General features: G+C 39.8%; 1 protein-coding gene across 6 annotated transcripts in view; it reads right to left on the bottom strand.

Moving 5' to 3' along the window:
• Positions 1–22,613, bottom strand: part of rbbp8 (retinoblastoma binding protein 8) — a 47,790-nt gene that overhangs the window by 12,409 nt on the left and 12,768 nt on the right. For 4 of the 6 annotated variants that reach the window (XM_031903520.1, XM_031903521.1, XM_031903519.1 and 1 more), the window contains exons 3-15: positions 21,444–21,486; positions 19,434–19,529; positions 18,721–18,833; positions 14,131–14,203; positions 12,703–12,887; positions 10,532–10,621; positions 9,017–9,105; positions 8,736–8,827; positions 6,283–7,075; positions 5,067–5,184; positions 1,822–1,913; positions 1,639–1,738; positions 993–1,190 (exon numbers count right to left, since the gene is read on the bottom strand). In XM_031903520.1, coding sequence (XP_031759380.1) covers positions 993–1,190; positions 1,639–1,738; positions 1,822–1,913; positions 5,067–5,184; positions 6,283–7,075; positions 8,736–8,827; positions 9,017–9,105; positions 10,532–10,621; positions 12,703–12,887; positions 14,131–14,203; positions 18,721–18,833; positions 19,434–19,529; positions 21,444–21,486 — 2,082 coding nt within the window. The remainder of the gene's footprint in view (positions 1–992; positions 1,191–1,638; positions 1,739–1,821; positions 1,914–5,066; positions 5,185–6,282; positions 7,076–8,735; positions 8,828–9,016; positions 9,106–10,531; positions 10,622–12,702; positions 12,888–14,130; positions 14,204–18,720; positions 18,834–19,433; positions 19,530–21,443; positions 21,487–22,613) is intronic. The other 2 variants (XM_004915215.4, XM_012965325.3) reach the window with 2 other exon arrangements.

Here is a 22,613-nt window from a genome sequence, read left to right as displayed (position 1 = left end):
CAGGTAATTAAGCCCTGTTCCTGTTATGGAAAGGACATTAAAAAAAACTTAAACGTGGTTGGCTACATAAGTGGTTAAGCAGCAGGAGGACCTGAAAGCATCCACACTAGATTTCAGGGGGTGGGGATGGGTGGTGGTGGTAATATATTAACAAGTGCAAATGTTACATTTAGGCCTAGTAATCCCTGGCTGCCAACCAGCAGGTGCTGTTTGAAAAGTAAAAATCTGAATTATTGCTATGGGTACCACTACCAGAAGCAAACCTGTGATTAGGTTATCCCACTAGTATTGAGCTTCTATGTGGAGAGGAGATTACCTGATGTAGTTTCACCCAAGCCTCTGAAAAATAATGTGAAGCTTTTGCAGATATCCTCCTGTCAAATACATGCCCTACTTGCACATATCAGACTACCAATGCTCAGTCATGCAAAGGTGTTCCATTTACCCTTTACATAACTTAGCACCTGTTTTCCCTCAACCTCAGCATACCTCACCCCTGCCTATAAGCTCATTCGCCCTCCCTGTCTTTACTATACAATTATGTTGGGTGTTTGCTTCATAAATAACTAAGACCTAAGACTCCCAGAAGCATAGCAAGATGTTACAAACGTATGCAGTTCATGCAGTAAGTTCTAAGGATATCTTTCTACAAGAAAAAAAGGTTTGCAGAGAGCCTTATAACACTGCTGCTTTCCCATCTAATTACAGTACCCAATGGTTAACCCACGGAGGCAAATATTTGTGCTGTGCAAATTCTCCCTTATTTAAGAGCTTATTTGCACGGGAAGGGGGGGAGCTGATTAATTTTTTTGTATGACTGTAGCACAATGTAATTCTAAATTATTCATACTTATGTTTGCAGTAATGAACTTCACGTTAGTTTTGCTTTGTAATATACATTTTGGCCTGGTCTGTGCATTCAGCTTTCACTGTAATTCTTTCTGGGTTTTCAGATGTAATTTTGTTCCTTTGCAATTGGACAAGTAACTGACCTTTTTCTTTGGTAATTTTGTTATTTTCCATGGAAGACAGATCATTCCTTTCTTTGCAACTTTGGGAAGGGCTCCTGTCTTTAATGCACAACACATACTCTCCATACTCACTCTTGTCAAACATTTTTTCAAAGCTGTCTTGACCTTTGCTTTCATCTTCTGTTGTATGGAAACTGATTATTATTTCACTAGGAAGGACTTTTGGAAATATATAAATAAACCACATGGTATACAATTAATAAAACGAGAGCCATGGAGGAAAAAGAGCAATGTGCACAATGGTGGAGTAGTACAGCAATTTTCTGTACTAATGCCGATTGTTATCACACTATCATATTTCTTTATATTGTTTAATACCTTCCCTTAGGACAGAGCACCTGCGAAGGGGTATGCAGACAGAGGGAAGAGGTGTGGTATGCTAAAGTTTAAAATCAATATTTCATTTTTTGCAGTAATCAAATACTCTGAATGAGTAATTGTGCATGATATATATTTATTATTAGCGTGATAACGTCCTTAAATTGTAAGCTTCATTGGGGCAGGGACTCATGTGAACGACGTATAATCACTATAAACTGCTACAGAATATGCCATATATATACAAATAAAAGAATAATAATAACATGAAGTAACTGGTCACACTTACCACTGTCACCTGGATCCCCCTTCTTCATTTTTAACAGGAAACTTTCACTAACATATGTGTAATCCATGTCCTCTAGCTCTGGCTTTGCAGGGCTCCCACCCTTTATAAAAGTAAAAAGTGAATATCATTCCGAAATGTAGTTCTGGGCATACACATATTAAAAATAAAACTTCATTTTTCTACCTTAGAATCTTCCATTGTCATGTCCATTTCATACTGCGACAAGTCAGCCCCTGGATCAATGCTCCACTGCATGTTATCTATTGGTGGCTTCCCTAAAATAGAGATAGATCATTGTCCCTATTTCTTAATAAAGTAAATTAGTTTCAAATGCTACAGCACATAACTAATTTAAATCTTAACTTAATTCATTCTTTGTTCCCTCTGAACTTGTTATTTAGCACAAAAATTGACATATGATTATTATTGTTAGGTTTTTACTCATTTCAGAATGTTTGATATTTTAGAGAAATGGTAATTCACAAACAATCATTGCCTTTTTTGTTTTGCCCCAAAGAAAGAACACTATGGGGCAGATTTATCAAAATGTAAATTCAATACATAAAAACTCACCAATGTTCTATTTATTCCTATGGGATTTTTAGAAATGTATTTATAAATGGGTGGAAGTTAGAATTCACCAATTGATAAATATTATTCTTAAAATCCCATAGGAATGAATAGAACGTGGGTTAATTTTTATGTATTAATCTCTAAACTCACATTTTAATATATCTGCCCCTACTTATCAAATAAGATTTACTGCACAAGACACACATGTTGTTGCTGATATACCATAGCTATAATGCAAGTAAAGGTGGCCATACATGGTGCGATCCACTCGTTTGGCGAGGCCAAACAATATCAGCGATATTGGGCTAATTCAATAGTTTGGCCCTAGGGCCAAATTACAGAATTAAAATGGCAGGTATATGGCCCGTTGGACTGAGGGCTGCATCAACGAGCTATGTGGTCACCAATACCATGGTGGGATGGTTGTCGTGCTTGCAGTTGTTGCACCAGCAACTTCAACTCTTTCAATTTTTTTAGTAAGGAAGACCCGCTGAGCATCCGTGTCTAACAACATGCCTAGAAAGGGAATCTGGCGATTCGGAATGAGGTGAGATTTGGACCCATTCACATTCCAGCTGAGGATAGTCAGGGATGCAATGCTATGGCCAGTTGTCATTTAAGCCGTAAGGATCGTCTTTCTGCAACAGATAAGGCAGATGTGTGGCTTACAACCTGTGCAGTGTCCAAGGACACTTCATCCATGTAATCGTTAGTCTCCTTGAGCTGAGTAGCCAAGAAGAGAATTTCTTCCCAAGGTAGGCCGGAGGTTTTCCCGTCTATAAGGGAAGTGGACCAGGACTGGATTGCCCTACTTACTGATGCAGAGGCAGAAATGGGTCGCAGGGATTTGCCACCTGAGGCAATGGCTGATCTAAGAAACCCTTCCAGTTTCTTATCCATGGGTTCCTTGAAGGAGGAAGTGTCTGGTACAGAGAGAGCTGTATTCTTGGAAAGGCAGGATACAGGATTATGCTATTAAGCTGAGCATGAGATGGGGAAAATGGAGGGACATTTTTTGTGGTGTTTAAAAAGAGACTGAGCAAGGTCAGGGGGAGCATCAGCTGTCTTTAGGTCTAGGCATTTGAATACCTGGAGATTAGGGCATCAAGATTTTCAGTGAAGAATTTTGGGAAGTCCTCACTTTCCTCTGCAAGGTCAGAAGAGATTTCCCTTCACTAAAGGATTGGTTGTCCAGGGGGAGGCTCTGATGCTGTCCTCTTGTGATTAGAGGAGAGGTGGGTGATTAGAAGTTTTGGCCCTGGTTTCTGATCCCCCCTGGTCATGTTTGTCTAGCAATTTATCTAGACAGGCTGCTAATTTGGGGATGCCTGTAAATAAATTTAAGGCCCAAGCTGGTGGGTGCTTGGTGGAAGTGTAAGGTTGGGCAGAGCACTCTAGTGTGAGTTGAATAACTCCTGCCTCTGGATCAATTTGTGGTATAACAGACATATCCTGGGACTGGAAGGAAGACTCAACAGAAAGCTTAGAGCAGGGAACACATAGAGGCTCTTTACACCCAGTGGGCAGCCTTTTGCAGCATTTGGTGCATGCCAACAATTTTACTTTAGACTGAGCGTGTGTGGTCCGTGTAAAGCCCCTCGTCCAAGTGGCTTTACCCATAAGCAAAAAACCTGTCCATATATATGATGCAGAGTGGAATGTGTTACAAGAGCTTGACTGTGAAGTGACGTCATGAGAATTTGCGCCAAGAGGAGAGAGCGTTGTTGACCGAAGACTATCTCAGATGACGTGATTGCCCTTGGAAAATTACCGCTTCCAGTGGAAGTAATGGGGGCCAGGCGGGGAGAGCACTGCTGGGAGGGGCTGAGCACAGATGCCAAGGGGGGTGGATGCTCTGCTCTGATGCTCCTAGATGGGAGCCTTGTATGGAAGTGCCTAGGTTGGATGGGCTATGATGCTATACTCATCAGTTATGAAGGCTGGGTTGTCCTCATGTTCCTTTAGAAGAATCTAGCTAGTGCTGGATAGATAGCTCCTGTTCCATCCATAGACATAGGATGGTAGGACAGTTAAGTAGTGCGCTTCTGTGGAGTCTGATCAATGAAGGGGGAAGCCCCTATTAAAGAATGTCACCTGTAAAGAGCTCTGGAACAACCCATGGTGCAAAGAAAGTACAGGCCACAGAAAAAAAAAACTAAGTTAGGCTAAGGTAGAGGGGTATAGCTCAGGGCAGGAGTCTTCTTCTTCTCCTTCTCTAGTGTCCTGCCTCCTAGTGGTGCATGCTATATCCCATGGTCCCAGTGCCCCACAGAACTCTGGAAGAGAAAGTATTATTTATCAGACAAAATATGATTGTGTTTTTTTAGATGTAAAATGAATAGAAAGGGGGCAGTGACTGGCCCAACAAACTACATTGGTTTAAATTGTAGTGCAGCCTTTCTCCTTTGGCACCAATAACATTTAATTTTGACTGATGCCACACACTGACATTAGCTTTCTTCTTTGTCTGCACCCAGAACCATTATGTCAGTGCAGGTGCAAGAGAAAACTTTGGAAAACAAAACAATGCATATGCCTTCCCATTGGCAAATTACCAGTGGGAAGGCATTTTCAGGAGATTAGTCGCCACAGTAGCCAAAATGTAACCGCAGGTGACTAATCTTCCTGTGGACCATGGTCCTTAGCGTACTTCACAGATTGCCCCAGGAGTGCCTTGAAGCTGACTGTGCATACACAACTGACAAACAAGACTGATGAAAAGTACTTGTGTGGTATGTCCCACATAGGCAGATCTTATTAGACATGACTGTAAGCTCAATTAGGACACAGACTGATGTTAACAATTAAACATGTGAACAATGTGAAATTCATTACAGTCAAGGGAATTATTGCACCTTGTTGAGATTCCGGGCAAGCCTGAACCATGTGCAAGTTTGGCTGAAGGACAGATGTCGGCTGGACACCTCTGTGCACTGATCTTGCGTTTCTTTTTGGCTCATGGACAGTTTCAATCTGAGGAAAGAGAGGCAAAAGAGTCCTTAATTATATATTAGCACATAAAAATCAGACTCCTACCATTTTTTAGCTGAGCTAATTAATACAAATGCAAATACCTCTTAACATTAAAAGACGTTTCAACCTTCTCTAAGGTTGTTTAGTACCCAGCATACAAACCTTTATAGGGCATATATCCCAAGTTTATCAGTAAAGCATTTCATTTTATATGCCCCTTTAAAAAAGCTTCAAGGGTAATAGTAATAAAAGTCTGCTTCTTTCAGTCTCAAAGTCACAGTTTAGCATTAGGATAAGTGTAGACTTGTGTACCCCAAACAGCTGAAGTCTGGGTCCTACAGTGCCTTACGTAACTACACCTCACGCTGTAATGCAGTGTGAGGTATAGAGTGCAGCATGACCAAGGACCCAAGTGCTTCTTGAATGAGCACTAATGGGTGTGAAATCACGCTTGCATTTGAGGTCATGGTAAATGACCCCCTAATGCCGCAATGTGTACATGATTTACTAAAGCAAAAAGTAATTTCTGGTAAACCATGTGCAAGTAGTAGCAAACACTAGGCCTGCTGTCTTGCTACCTTCCCCTTGTTCTGCTGATCGGTTTCTGTGGGGCGAAAGGGAGGGGGGGACAACACTTCAACTTGCAGTTCAGCAGTAAAGTCTGACTGAAGTTTATCAGAGCACAGGTCACATGGCTGTGGCACCCTGGGAAATTAAGAATATGGCTAGCCCCATGTGAAATTTCAAATTTAAATATAAGAAAAAATCTTTTTTTTTTTTCGTTTTTGAAAAACATGTTTTAATGCAGGATTCTGCTGGAGAAGCTCTATTAAATGATTTTTGAAAAAAAAAAATGTTTTTCCATGACAGTATTGCTTTAACCCTTGCCCATACACTACAAAAGAAAAAATACAAAGGGAAAGAACATTGTGTACAGACTATAAGCTATGCTGTACCAATATAAAAAATCATTGGACTATAACAATAAATCATACCATATGACTATAAATACATATGCTAGATTTGCAGTGAATCTGTCCTTAGAAATATACAGCTCAGCTGCATAATAAAGTTAACAACAGACTGAATACATTTTACCTCTAAATCATCGAAAAGCTGATTGCCTTCTTCTGTCACTTCCTTATCTTCGTGCAAATTGAAGGCACTACGTTCTACTAACCCAGAAACAAATACTTTTTTCTGCTTTGTTTGGTGGTAAAGGTCCTCCCTTAAGTCTATGTGCAGTGGTTTTTTGGGGTCAGGTTTCTCTGGTACCAGTGCAAATGTCTGCTTTGTTCTACCCCTGCTGCTGCCATGGCTTCTGTCCTGTGGCCTGAGCACTGAAAAACGGTCAGAAAGATCCAGGGGCTTGTCCAGCATGCTGTGTCTTTCACTACCAATGTCTTTTATAGGGATATTGTTTTCTTTATCAAATGAGGATTCACAGCTCTCCTCTTGCTCTGCTTCTGCATTTTTTCTTTTCCCATATCTGTTTGCCATTTGTTTATGGTGCTCACTGTCAAGAATGTCTTTGCCCATCTGAGCACCACCAGGGACTGATTTGTTTGGACTACACCTCAAGACACCCTGCCCATTGCTTGAACATTGGCTAATTACAGAGTCTGTCTCTTTGCCAAGGCAGAGACGAGTTGCCTGCGCTCCATCTTCTGCCTTTGCCTGTACAGAGTTAAATAAAAAATCTGATGGGTTTCTAGAACACTGTGATATCAATTTACTGTTCAATCCAACTGGTAAGGGGGGAGAAATACAGTCCATTTCTGCACTTCTCCTTATGTTTCTCGCAGGTCCTCCAAATACAGGTGATGCTTCCTTTGTATTCCATCCATCATCGTCGTTACCCTGAGACTCTTCCATAGAACCTTCAGTAAATCTAAATAAATACCATCAGAAAATAAACAAATGCTTCTCACAAAGACATGTGATTATGGTTTAGAAACAATTCTACAGAAGATCACTCTCTATAAAGCAAGTGCATCTGTGATTTTAAGGTAGGAACTCCAAAATACTCAATATAGCCCTGTTTGTTATTGCCCTTTAAGGGCAAGCACCAACGGAGTGACTTACTCACCTGCGATAGGTTATTCATTTTTCAGATACCGCAATACCGGGGTGTCAGGGTACTCACCCGTGCGGCCCAGTCTCGTGCGCCTCCTTGCGTGTGCAGGTGTGCGTGCGTCAAAGCGCACATACATGTCAAAGCGTGCACGTCCGTGACGCGCTGACGGCGCCGGTTCTGCGCATGCGTGGGGGGTATTTAAAGCTATCAAACTGGCAACAACAGAAGTCGCCGGTGGAAAGCCCCTCGCTTCGCTTCGGTTTCCTCTTGCAGGCAACTTTGCACGACTTTGGAAACTGAAGTGATGCAAAGGGATTTCCACTGGTGACTTCTGTTGTTGCTGGTGGAAACCCTTTTCAGAGCGGCTACTTGCCCCCGATATCGATCATCGCGGATGAGTAGCTTCTCCGTGAGTCCTTGCCCTAAAGTCCCGAGGTCAGTGGTTATTTTTTTTAGTCCTTGCAGCATTATAATATGTAAGGACTAAGACACACAGAGCTACTAAGTAGCAGCTACTTGTCATGGCTACAAAACATCAGAAAATACCCTACTATAGAAAATACTAAGAACTGCTAAAACACACCTAGAGAAAATTATCAATAAGTTATCAGCGCTGGCTATTTTGTAGCCGCAGCAAGTAGGTCTGTGTATCTTCGCCCTTACAAAAGAAAAGTACGAAATATAAAAAAAAAAAAAAAACAAACAAAAGCATATGGTTACAGAATCACTTTAGGGTAAGAACCCACAGAGCGGTTCAGTCACCTGTAACTCAGAGATCTATCACAGGTGACTGAACTGCTCTCTGGGTTCTTACCCTTATGGCAATGGCACATGGGCGAGTCAGCATGTTTTGGTGCCAATATAATAATTGGGGGGGTAAAAAAAAACACTTGAACCTACCCCCCATTTTTTATTATGGTAATTGCCTGTAATTGTGGGTGTACTTGTGGGTCAGGCAATTATTGCTCGAAAATGCTGGCTAATGTATTCTTGATTGGCTAATGTGTTCTTAATAAATGTCTGACCCATGAGTGCAACTGCTCTGCAAACAAATGCAGGAGGACCAGTAGAATGGAAGCAAAAGCTATAGAAGTATGATGGAAATATGGAAATATTGTTAGCCACTAAAATACAGCTAAGTCACTTACTCAACTTTGAGCACAAGTAAAAAAAGCACACAAAATGATTTCCTGGTGTAAAAAGATACCTCCAGCCTGTTTATTGCGGAGTGCACATACAGACCAAAGTTCCACTGATGAGGAGTGCGTGAAGCTCTTGAAACGTTCGGTCTGTATGTGAACTCCGCAATAAACAGGTTGGAGGTATCTTTTTACACCAGCAAATCGTTTTGTGTGCTTTTTCCTTTTTTTCTTGTGATTGTTATAGGCATCTGGCCAGGTGCATCAGGAGGATCTGGATAATGGACTGAGTTAACAAGGAACAGTGAGTGTATGGACTTTCTTTGTTTACTTACTCAACTTTGACTTGCCGTGGAGAGGAATCTTCACCCTCGTGAAAAAGTGGGGCACCGGTGATTCTTGGCTGATTAAATACACTCTGGGACTGCTACAACGGACACAACATGAACAAGTCAATTTACTAGTTATTATTACAGTTGCTGTAATTTATTCTCCAGAAGTGCCGCTTTATAATTCAAGATTACTATGCAATGTCAAAAAGCAGAATTTATTTACTGATCGCGAATATGTGCATTAAAATGTTTTGCAGGAATTATTTCTTTTTGCCAAAACTTACAGATTCCACCTGGGCATCGAGGCCAAGTGTTTCAGCAACAACAGCTGCCAGGTTGAACACCGGCTTTTCTGAATCAACTTCATATTTTTCTGTGGTGCAAAATAAAACGCATTATTTTAATGCTTTCAAAGAGTGACAATGAATTTCACCATGGAATGTATTAGCAGAAGTCTGCAGTAACAGTAGTATTATTCATCCTTAAACAATTGTAGAAATCCAAAAAAATAGGAAAAAAGCTTCAGCAGGTTTGCTGCAAAACATTTATTATGGGTAGTGGTTAGTGTTACCACTACCCATAATAAATGTTTTGCAGAAAACCTGCTGAAACTTTTTTCCTATTTTTTGGATTTCTACAATTATATTGCAGCCAGGGCCGCCATCAGAAATCACGGGGCCCCTCACAACAAAATTTTACGGGGCCCCCCCTCCTCCCACGCCCCCAATGGCCCCTCCCCCAGTGTCCCCTCCCATCAATACAAAGGACACACAGATATTGGTAGCCAGGGCCCCCCTAAAACATTTGTGGCCAGCGGTTACATTTTGCATTGGTGCCAGAGCAGGTGCCCCTTAAAACATTACTAGCCAGCCTAGGGCCCGCTCCTTCCTCCCGCTCCCCCCCGGATCCTTCAGCCCCCCACCAGTATCCTCCGGCTCCCCCCCAGCATCCTCCTGCTTCCTCCCGGGCCCCCCAAGCATCATCAGGCTCCCCCCAGCATCCTCCAGCTCACCCCCAGTATCCTCCTGCTTCCTCCAGGGCCCCCCCCAAGCATCCTTCAGCTCCCCCCAGCATCCTCCTGCTTCCCACAGGTCCCCCCAAGCATCCTCCAGCTCCCCCCAGTGTCCTCCTGCTTCCTCCAGCTCCCCCCCAAAAATCCTCCAGTTCCCCACCCAGCTTCCTCCCAAGCATCATCCAGTTCCCCCCCAGCATCCTCCTGATTCCCCTAGAGCCCCCCCGAAGCATCCTTCAGCTCACCCCAGCATCCTCCAGGGCCCCCGCAGCATCCTTCAGCTCCCCCCAGCATCCTCCAGGGCCCCCGCAGCATCCTTCAGCTCCCCCCAGTATCCTCCAGGGCCCCCCAAGCTTCCTCCTCTCCCCTGTTTCGTCTCCCCTGCAGGCTCCGACTTCGGTGACGTCCTCTGCTATGTCCTGCTACTCCCCGCTCCATCTGCGCTTATATAAGGTTGCGCCCCATACGTGTGACGTCACTACGCACGGGGCGCAACCTTATATAAGCGCAGATGTAGCGGAGAGCAGCAGGACATAGCGGAGGACGCCAGCAGTGATAGGGCCCGGATATGATTAAAGGGGGCCCGAGCTAAGAAAACTCTAGCACGGCCTGGCCCCCTTTAAAGTTAAAAATGTCCGGGCCAGGGATGACTGTCCCCCCTGATGGCGGCCCTGGTTGCAGCACAGAGCAACAAGGCTAGTTGCTAAAGCTTTTTTCACAAGTATTTTATACAAAGTTCACAGACAATTTTTATTATTTATCCTTACCACATATGAGACAGACTTACTTGGAAGAGGGGAGAGTTCTAGTGTTTCAGCCACCAAAATATCCTCTCCTTTTCTTACGTGAGTAGTTGCTTGAGGTCTGTTCCCAGAGTCTTAAAATGAAAAATAAACACACGAAAATAGCTTTTAAAAGCAATAATAGGTTTCAAATAATAGTCAATTTTAAATATGCCTAAATAAATTATGCAAAATAAGGCAAATAAAAATTGCACTTTTGTACTACAGTGTATCATTTTCACTCTCCACTGTTAATTTTCTGTTGAATATATGGGATCTGTTATCCAGAAAGCTCTGAATTATGGAAAGGCCATCTCCTTAGCATGCAATTCTAATTTTGAAAAAATATTTTTGTTTTTCTCTCTAATAATAAAACATTATCTTCTAACAAAACAAAATCCAAACAAAAGCTAGCCAAACACACACCGATATTATCGTACAAAAGATATTCGGTGTGTGTATGGAGAGACTAGACACTCTATTTCGCAAAAGCTTCGGGTAACTTGGTCTTGCTGATCTGCGTTTAGGGCTGACCAATGGTCGCAGGAAAGATTGTAATTGGCCACCTTAAGAGATAATTAATCATTATTAGAGGCAAACAACCCTACTGTTACAATGATTTTTTTAGTAGACATAAGGCACAGAGATCCAAATTACATCAAGAGACCTTACCCGGAAAGCCCCAGGCCCCAAGCATTCTGGATAATAGGTCCCATATCTGTACTAGGGTCATACCTGGCAATCCATGTGTTTGGCTCTAGACGTGACTAAATTATATTCAGAATGCTCAGAACCTGAGGTTTTCCACACAAGGGGTCTTTCTGCAATTTGGAACCCAAATTGTTTTGCCACCTATATTGATTATATTGTTATTTAGCTGGGATCAAGTACAAGGTATTGATTTATTATTACAGAAAAAAGGGAAATAATTTTGACAAATTTGAATTCTATGAAGTCTGAAAGATAGCCTTAACCATAATTTGGAGCTTTCTGGATAACAGGATTCCAGATAAGATATTCCATACTTGTTCCTGCAACAGTTGGACAGAATAAGGCACTTATCCTTAAAAAGGCAGCATTTCCCCCCACACACTTTATACGGATCTATCCATATATCCATGCTAAGCCTATTTTCTCCACCTCTATAAGAAAAAACTAGGGGTCTGAAAGCTAAATATGCAAAGAAACAATTTTTACAAGCATATGCGACACTCCACTCCAAGCATTTTTTTTTTTAATTTTATTTTTATAACTTATTTGCATCAAGCAAATCATTCTACTCTTTTACTTTGTATAATTTGCATCAGTGTAATTTACATTTGAAGAGATATAACCTCTCAGTTTGACATGAAATTCTATTACATATTACCCACTTGTCTTTAGACTCAAATATACCGATTTTACATAATATGCATTTCTTTACATTTGCTTGCGTAGGAATCTCAATTACATAGAGTAAGGGATAATAATCAGTTTGTTCCTGCACTCACCTGCGGTGGAATTCTCCTGTGTTCCACCGCAGGGGAGCCTAGGAAGAAATGCATTCCATTCTTACATATAGGGCTGTACTAACACAGGCACATGTAATTGTCAAATGCAGGTGAAACGCAGCATGTTAAAGAGGAATGGGATGCGTTTTTTTCTGCGCTCCCCTGCGATGGAATGCAGGCTAACACCACAGCAGGTGAACGCAGGAACAAACTGGGCCTGACTTACGAGAACAATTTTTCACCTCAAATTTAAACTCATCCTTAAGTTTTCAAATAAACCACAAAATATTTCCTCATGAAATCTCTTCTTGTCCATTATGTGCAAATGGTTTTTGTGTACCTGTGTCTATGGGGATGTAAATTGTGTAATTGCCAAAAAGTGATGCTCGTTGCACTAGAAACAACATAAATGTGTGATAAATGCAATTTATAGATGTGCAGACAAAAACATACCAATGAGAGCTCATTAAGATAGGTGTTAATTCAAGGGCTCCATTGTGTTTGTGTGCATCTTGAACCTTCAGAATCACAAGCACAACCAGCATGTGCATGTACTTTTGTACACATTTTTGCCCTTTGCACTTGCTTTTGTGTTTGTAAATGAACCCTTAAAATTTAAAAATATTCTTAATGAAATTAAAATGGGTTACTATGAAAAAATAAGAGGCGGTTAACAGCATACTTACTGATCTTGCGCTCCAATGTCAGTGTGTCTTCTGGTGCTTTTTCCGAGTAACGGATATGCTTGTTATCTTTTTTTCTCCGCATTCTGCTCACCATACTTAAAGAAAAGGTACTAAGTGGGGAGTCCGGGATAACACCATCTTCACCTTCTCCTGTATCTGCTGGATTTTCTTCATCACTCTTCCACCTGTGTTTTGATAATAATGCAATTGTTAATAGAATAATGCATAGTTACACATAAATAAACTCTGATCTAGTATTAAAAATAAACGCAGAGCTCTGCATCAAGAGTAAATTAAACAGGGCACATGTGAGCAGTGATGTGAGAATGAAATGGGTGGCTTTTACACATACACATTTTACAAATGCTAGGTATAATGTGCCTTAAGAATACAAAAAAAAAAAAAAAAAACCCAACAACAGGAGAGTTTTGCCATCAACACTCAGGTTAAGTAATTAATTTCATGGGGGGGGGGGTGCCTAATATTTTGGATATATATAAGAAGTAACCTTATCTACCGTAGCATTAATTTATGATAAAACTATAATTCACTGCCAACTAACTGCAATATTCCTCATGCATACTAAAGCGATACTACACTTGTGAACGTTTTCTGGGAAGTTTTCTGTAAAAAATCTATCCAGTTTACATAAACATGTTTTAAATATACTCTGGCATTGTTGATACATGTAATCATCTCTAATGCTCTGACCTAATTATCATAAATTATAATCTAAAAGTATGTCAAAACTGAAGCTCGGTGATAAAAAGGAGATATGGAGAAAATTATACGATTACACCATGTGCAAGCAAGAAAAGTAACTAACTTTTTAAAAATAAAGTGTATTTTTTTTAATGCTGAGTTTCCTTTAATTACTATGCTTACACTGCTAAATAAGTGTATCGAACTACAAACAAGTGTAAGGCCAGTTCAATTTAATTAGCCCATGAAGAAAAGGAAACTACTTGTCACTATACAGTGCCAGGATAAATGGTAATGTTGCTTTAAACACTGGCATCTGTTACACAGACAGCTCAGCCATGTGCCCTATTTCAAGCAACCAGCCAAACTTTCACTCACAAACGAACAAAGAAGAGGAAGTCAAGACCAATGAGTATGCATGAACAGGTACTGTATCATTTTCAGCAGAATGCCAGAAAAAGGATTAGAGAGGCCACAGCTTGCTCCTATTATATATAAAAGAATAGGCAAACATGTAAGATTAAATAACATCTGAATTATAATGTAACAGTAGTAGGTCTGAAGCCAAATGCTGGCAACGGTGTTAACTGAGTAAAATGTTCTAAATTATAGGAAAGTATTTTTCATTTTAACCCCACAGCTTAATTCTAGGTATATTCATTACTGCTTTACAAGAAACGTTCCTTATAAGTAGATAAAAGGAAGGGTGTAAAGGTTTGTACTTGCCTGCTCTTCTGCATGTTATGGAGCTGCTCAGAAAGCCTTTTATTTTCATCCTGGAGAGCGTTCTTATCATTCACTGCAGCAAAATGTATATGTGCCTGTAAGTTTTAATTTCCAGCAACCAGATAAGATTTAAACCTAACTAAAGGGATGCAGCTTGTTTTTCTATCATATAAATTTTTGGTATCCCTCTGAGAGCAGTTTCCAATCCTTGTTTAATAGAATAGGGATACACAGAAAAAGGGGGGATTGTAATAAAAATTGCGAATCCTTAGTGCTGCTTGCAAAGTAATACCGTTTACTTAAATTTTGAATGTTTAATACCTGCTTGAAGATGGCGTAAATCTAAATGTGACAATAAGTTACGTTTTATTACATACACTGCACTCTTGCAAACAAAATAATTCACTGTTATGCAAAGGGTTCGCAAATGGTATTTTTTCTGTAGTGCAAAGACAAAATTTGTTGCAAAGCTCAAATTTTGTCCCAGTGTGACCATTTTTTTCTATTAGCGATATATATTATATTCCCCAAAATGTTTTCCTGGTATAATTTCCAGTGTCTACAAATGATGTTTGCCAGATTCTTTAGATGTAAGTGTGCTGTGCCTATTGATGCAGGTCACTGAGGGAACCGTGAAGCTACCACCTGGTATCAAGCAGCACCTGATTTAGAACAGAATGCAGGAAGGACCGAGCAGTGCTGAGCCCAACTATAGGGAAGTGCGAAGAGTGTGATTGACACAAGTACTTAAAAAAAACACTCTGAATAGTAATCCTTTAATATATGTTAAAGGAGAATGAAAGTCACCATTGCAGGGCGTGCCAAAACTTAATACACCCCCCAGTGATTGTATTCACTTACCTGTCAGTGCTCTTGTTAGCAGAACACTGTCCTGGCCAAGGGTTCTTCCAGTGAGTACCACAAAGCAATCCTCTTCTTCTTCCTTCTTTGCTGCCTCAGTGCCCAACACATGCAGAGTAGAGTAAAAACGCTGGGTTTTTACTCTACTGCCCCTGTGCACCCAAAAGAACAAGCAGGAAGAGGATCGCACTGTGGCGCTCACTGGGAGAACGCTGGGCCAGTGCATTAGGTAAGTAAGTACAAATCTTCTTTCTTAAAAGGCTTGGTCGCATTGTGAAAGTTACGCAAACTACATAAGTTACACATAAAGTTATGCCAAAACTTATGCAATATCCATAACTTTTGCAAAAACTGCTTATGAAACTAGGTAACTTGCCTAAAACTTAAGTTAAGCTTTACAGGGACAAACTCCACTGACCACCAATGAATTAAAAAACTTAAAGTAAATTTCACTGCCCCAAAAGAACCGACTGGCTTATTACCACATTAATTATTAATTTTAGCTATTTATATGAACTGCTTGATATAGATCAATGACAGCTGTTTATATTGGGATCTATTTACTTAATTATATCCATGGCTTCTTTATGAACTTTCGAGCAGGGGAATGACTGGTTGAGCCCCACAGCAACATCATTGGGCCCCTACGCTTATGCAATTTAGGTAACTTATGCAAAAACATTGCTTTCAAAGAAACTTACATAACTTATGTAAAAACTCCACTGACCCCCCAATTAAAATACTAACTTATTAGCAAATTAATTATTTTTACTATTTTTTCCTTTAAGGAGCCTCTGTAATGGCAATTCTGTTACTAAGTTGCTTATATAATATTTTGCTTGAACACTTTTTGCTTTTCTCTGCCTTACAATTATACATTTGTGTGCTATTTGAAATTTCATATATTATGTTTCAACATTAACAGTGTAATGACGTGCTGTTTTAATTAAATAGGCAGGGCTGTTCATAGCTGTAACTTTCCGTTTTAATTGTGTCTGCATTTGAAGTACTTGAGCTCTGACAGAATAGTCACAGCCTCATTTTGTCTCTGAAAAAAAAAAAGTTGAATGGATACAAAAATTCCTTTGTTCCATTTATATTCAGTGAGGCTAAAAATCTTGATTTTTTTTTTAATAAACTGGGAAAAAAAATTAAATTGCTTGAAAATGTTTTCTCTTTAACTAAAACGTGACTATTCGTGCTTCCCCCGGAAGGACAATCAAATTATAGTGCCCATTACCTAAATACAAAGCCAGAAATAGATTTTCCTGTAGTAAATTGTTCAGGCGGTGTAATATATTAAGTAAACCATAATAATAGCTATGTAATGTATAAAATCAATAGTTACTAAATATTTTAGAACAGCAAACCCATATGGCTCATTTATTTCTGCAAGTGCAGTTTTCTTGCAGCCAGTTGCACATAAAACCACTTTTATCAATGGTACTTGCATCAAAATGTGCTACTGGCACTTCCATATAGTTGTAAGTCAGTGTTGCTTGGCCTTCCTGCCTTCTATATAGTATCCTGCACTGCGCCTATTAAGGCAGGGGAACCCTGGGACCACCACCTCCTGACCAGGTGGTAGCGCCAGGACTCTCTTTGCACCCAGCATCAATAAGAGAACACTTGCACATGTCACACCATAAATGATGCCCGGTGGATTTCCACACAATTGCATCTGACCTGGGCCGAAATGCAGTTTCAATAATCTTGGAGAAGTGCCCCCATATCACCCCCTTGCAACTGCAATGATGCTCAAATTCTGGGGAAATTCATGGTGATTGCGTTTGAAATTGCACTTTGCTCACTGCACATACATGTGCCCTCATGTATTTTAGAGTTTAAGTCTATGGCACATGTTGTGTTCTGAACACAGCAGTGCTCTCTGGGAACAGTTGCTTAAAGGAGAATGCAAGTCAAAATTTAAAAAGCATACTGCCCAATAGTCCTCCTATTGTTTAGTAAAAACGCCACACTTTTTGCTCACCTAATCAAATATTTACTCAGTCACACTTACTTCACATTTTCTAGAACAGGCAGCCATCTCTAAAAAGGTATTCTCCCTTCCTTTCCCTCCTTGCTTCATACTGCACATGTTTCATTCCCTCCCCCCCTCCCCTCTGCCAGATCGGCTTCTGATTGGCTGGTGGGCATGTGTAGCTCAGAACAGGAGACAGGATCAAGTTACACACATGCTCAGAGAATAGGAAGGCTGCTGCTGGCAGCCTACAGGAAGGGAAGAGAGATTTCAGTGATGTCACTGGAGTCTTCACACTGCTGTAGGCTGCCAGCACCATATCTCAGAGATTCAAGCAGGAATCTGGGAATTTAGATGTGCAGTAAGTACTTAAAAAGAATGCCTTTAGACTTAATTTTAATTTATATTAACCTTTCATTGTCCTTTAATACTGTGGCTTGTTAATAAACGTAAGGCAACAGTCCTCTATACACAACCAAGCCAAGGACATACGGGAGAAGGAAAGAAGGAGTAAAATATAAGGCCACTGTACCAATGTATTATGCCAGCAACAGCACAATGCACCCTTTGTTTGTTGACATTGGAAAGATAATGTACAATACACACACCAAAAGGATTATTAGGAACACCATACTAATACGGTGTTTGACCCTTTCGCCTTCAGAACTGCCTTAATTCTACGTGGCATTGATTCAACAAGGTGCTGAAAGCATTCTTTAGAAATGTTGGCCCATGTTGGCTTTGTGACATGGTGCATTATCCTGCTGAAAGTAGCCATCAGAGGATGGGTACATGGTGGTCATAAAGGGCTGGACATGGTCAGAAACAATGCTCAGGTAGGCCGTGGCATTTAAAAGATGCCCAATTGGCACTAAGGGGCCTAAAGTGTGCCAAGAAAACATCCCCCACACCATTACACCACCACCACCACCACCAGCCTGCACAGTGGTAACAAGGCATGATGGATCCATGTTCTCATTCTGTTTACGCCAAATTCTGACTCTACCATTTGAATGTCTCAACAGAAATCGAGACTCATCAGACCAGGCAACATTTTTCCAGTCTTCAACTGTCCAATTTTGGTGAGCTTGTGCAAATTGTAGCCTCTTTTTCCTATTTGTAGTGGAGATGAGTGGTACCCGGTGGGGTCTTCTGCTGTTGTAGCCCATCCGCCTCAAGGTTGTGCGTGTTGTGGCTTCACAAATGCTTTGCTGCATACCTCGGTTGTAACGAGTGGTTATTTCAGTCAAAGTTGCTCTTCTATCAGCTTGAATCAGTCGGCCCATTCTCCTCTGACCTCTAGCATCAACAAGGCATTTTCGCCCACAGGGCTGCCGCATACTGGATGTTTTTCCCTTTTCACACCATTCTTTGGAAACCCTAGAAATGGTTGTGCGTGAAAATCCCAGTAACTGAGCAGATTGTGAAATACTCAGACCGGCCCGTCTGGCACCAACAACCATGCCACACTCAAAATTGCTTAAATCACCTTTCTTTCCCATTCTGACATTCAGTTTGGAGTTCAGGAGATTGTCTTGACCAGGACCACACCCCTAAATGCATTGAAGCAACTGCCATGTGATTGGTTGATTAGATAATTGCATTAATGAGATATTGAACAGGTGTTCCTAATAATCCTTTTGGTGAGTGTATATGTTTTCACTTTTCTAGGCTGTCAGGCATACAGTGGGATTCTGACAGCATGGATCTTTTAACTGTAGAAAAACAGATGTAAAAAAGGAACTCACTGAGCTCTGTGATGAGTTTTAGATTCTGTTGTCTAATATTTTCAAACTCCTGCTGCTTCTTCCTCATGTGCTCTTCAGTTACTGTACAACGGTCACATAGGCCAGCTCGAAGTCTGGAGAAAACAAAGAAAAAACAACATTGTGTTAATGTAATATCTTTCAGTTAGTGTTATAGCATTATTTATATTTTTATAAAGTACCCAGGTTTTGAAGCACTGCACAACTGAAAGGTATAGTCACAAAACATACAGATAACATACAATTACTAACCAATACAAGCTGTAAAGAGGACAAAAACTTAGGGAAATATAAAGACTAATCTGTGTTCAAGGAAGGTGTAAAAATGTCATGCTTTAAACTAAAGAACGCCAGGTTATTTCTGTTGGCCCTTTGGTTATGGTAACACTATAACAAAATACTGTATAAAATTGTTATTCATACAACTTATTCAAAGGAAGCAGAAGATGTGAGTGAATCAGAATGCATACTCACTGAAGAGAAGTTACTCTCTCTTTTATCAACTGACAACAATAGCATTCTTTTCTGGGTATTAAGGATTTTCTTAAATGTTAAAAATAATATTGAAAAAGATAGAGAGAATATGTTTGCAGCTGAGTTACTGTAGTTGTAGTTAAAATGGGCCTTTTAAGAATACTTCCAGTTCCAGAGCCAAGTATAAAAAAAAAAAAAAAAAGCTTAAAGGCCATACAAACCTGTCTTCAAGAACTTTAATTGTGTCGTGTAGTGTCTTCTGCTGCTCTCTTAAATGTTGGTTTTTTGTATAAAACTCTTCCAGCCTTTGTGCATCACTAGTAAAACCCAATATAATATTTTGGTTTACTTAGTCATCTTAATAAGTTAAATGTCAACATGCACTTGTACACTGTATACAATAGGGACAAACTGCACAAAAAGACATTCAATTCTCCATCAATTAATAAACAATAATTGTTTAGATGTTACTTAGAAATTCCCAGTGGCCAACAGCAACAGTCAGTGATTATGGTGTATTGTAGAATTTACTAACTTGAGGCACACAGTTACCTATAGTTATGAAAAAATTAATACAAGTGTTCTACAGCAGGAAAGTACAACAAGAAGAATCCCTGAAGCATAGCATGTTTTTAATATACTACCACTGAAATGATTAAGTGTGAGAAATTTCACAGAAAGCCTGCTAAAATGACATTAGTGATTTACCTGGTGTTAATGACTGACAGTCTGGCTCATAATGAACTGCCACTCATGCTTTACAACCTGGCCTCCGTAAGACCATTAGATTCAATGAAAAATTGTGGAAAAACATAAAGAGTCTATTGTCATACTGGTTATCAGCTCTGAAATATTAAACCTCAGACATTCAGAAAGGGTCAGAGATAACAAGAACACCTATAGACAGCTATTGTATCTACAATGGAGTGCTTGTCAAGAGACTTAAACAATAATTAAGGTCTGGCATGGTATGCATTTAGTCACTACTAAACCTTGCTGATATTATTCACTTACTTCAGACAGTACAGCTAAGCTCACAAAGTTTACAATGCTCATCCTGCTGTGTTCCAAACATTAAAAAAGGGTTTTCTTATTCGCTGATTCATCTAACTTTTTATAATTTTGACTATGCAACCTGAAGTGAAGGAGTAAAGGAGTAAGGAGTAATTTACCTTTAAATTAAATTTTAGTATGATGCAGAGAGTGCTATTCTGAGACAATTTGCAACTGGTTTTAATTTTTTAATATTTGCGTTTTATTTATTTTTAATTTTAATTTTTTGTTTAGCAGCTCTCCAGTTTGGAATTTCAGCAGAAATCTGGTTGCTAGGTTCCTATTTAACCTAGCAACCAGGCAGTGGTTTGAAAGAGAGACAGGGTTATGAATACAGGAGGGCCTACATAAAAAGATAAGTAATGCAAAGTAACAATAAAATCTAAGCCTCACAGAGCAATAGTTTTTTTGCGGTTGGGGTCAGTGACCCCCATTACAAAGCTGGAAACAGTCAGAAAAAGGCAAATAAATAAAAAACTATAAAAAAAAATATGTTGAGAAGTTGAGAGGTGTAGAGTATTTCAGATGGTGCCATTAGTCTAGTAAGACTATCACTCTTTGTGTACATATATTGACAAACAGATTTAAAAAAAATAAAGAGATATGGTAAGTTAAGAGAAAGAAAATTAGGAAATGCATTTTGCCATTCTAATGGGAAAGTGTCTTTAGATAAACCACTATTTTTTGTAGTGTTTCATCACAGCTAAAGCTACCTATACACATAAAGATCCACTTCTCTGATGAGGTCGCCAAATGAGTGGATTTTTCCCTGAAATGCCCAATTGAGCTGCGTGATATGGAGCAGATTGCATCGCAATGCTGAAACTGAAGGCCAATGGGGCAAGAACCACATAACAAGGCAATATGTTCCCTGCCCTGAAGGGATTTTTACACCAGCCTGATCTAGCTCATTTTCGCCAAGATATTGGGCGGGTGAGACCCATAAACAGGCCAATAAGCAGCTGCCTTGGCCTCAAAAGACCAATTTCACAGCTTTTACCGGCCCATGTATGCCCACCTTAAACATGATGCGTCTCTGGCTCATAAAGGTTCTTAAAAATTACCAGTCATTTAGTAGGACAGTAATGTTACACTTTTTATTTACATTTTAATAAATGCTGATAAGTGATGTTATAAACACAGTACATTTAATGCACCTGGGGGTAAATAGTACTTACAGACATCTTTGTTTTTTCAGTTTGTTAATTTTCAAAAGCAGTTCTGAAAAAAAAAAAAAAAGGTATGCATTTATAAAATATGCGTATAATGCATAAACCTATTAATAGGAATTTTAGAATGTTATATATGCGCCACTAGCAATGTTTACTGTTTCACAGCCTCTCCTTCAAAGGGACACAGACGTTTCAGCATGCAATTAAAGTACCACCCCCATTACTTCAATTGGTCTCTAGGGAGGTAGGAAAGCAAGAGATAGAGAGATAGATAGGGGCTTGTAAAAACACCTCTAAAGTAAAACAGAGCTCATTCAGTATGTTATATATTTTACACAAAACCATTATGTTCACAAATGTTACCACTGGCTATAACTTTAAAGCTTTTGAATGATAAACTATTGAAAGGTCATTTGGGTTGACCAACTGATGTCAGTGCTGAACTGAACCAGTGCAGTAAACAAACCACCAATTACTTTTGATGAGTCTACTACAAAAAATTGAGTTCTGATAGGTTGCCATTGGTAACTGCAATTTACCACCCATGTTGGCAATTCATTTCAACTTCAGAAAGCTGCCATATAACTTTTTTTGTAATGTGGCTGTTAACCATTACAATTACATTAGCTTATCCAGTGTACATGATTCTTCAGCCGCCTGATTCTTAAAGGAACAGTAACATCAAAAAATTAAAGTGTTTTAAAGTAATTAAAATATAATGTGCTGTTGCTCTGCAAAAAAACGGTGTTTTTGCTACAGAAAAGCTACTATATAAATAAGCTGCTGTGTAGCCATGGGGGCAGCCATTCAAGCTGGAAAGAAGGAGAAAAGCACAGGTTACATAGCAGATAACTAGTAGATAAGCCCCATATAATGGGGGTTTATCTGTTGTCTGCTAAGTAACCTGTGCCTTTTCTCCTTTGAATGGCTGCCCCCATGGCTACACAGCAGCTTACTTATATAAACTATAGTAGTCTTTCTGAAGCAAACACACCAGTTGTAGCAATGCAGGGCAACGGTACATTATATTGTAATTACTTTTATACACTCATTTTTTGGTGTTACTGTTCCTTTAAGCTGGACATACATTGGAAAGTCCACCTGAATATGGATCTTACAGGGGTTGTTCACCTTAAAATTATCTTTTAATGTGATGTAGGGCTTGATATTCTGAGA

This window comes from Xenopus tropicalis, chromosome 6 (assembly GCF_000004195.4).
Source record: "Xenopus tropicalis strain Nigerian chromosome 6, UCB_Xtro_10.0, whole genome shotgun sequence".
NCBI classification, from domain to species: Eukaryota; Metazoa; Chordata; class Amphibia; order Anura; family Pipidae; genus Xenopus; species Xenopus tropicalis.
Note: the sequence above shows the minus strand (reverse complement) of the source record. Positions and strands in the feature narration are given on the sequence as shown.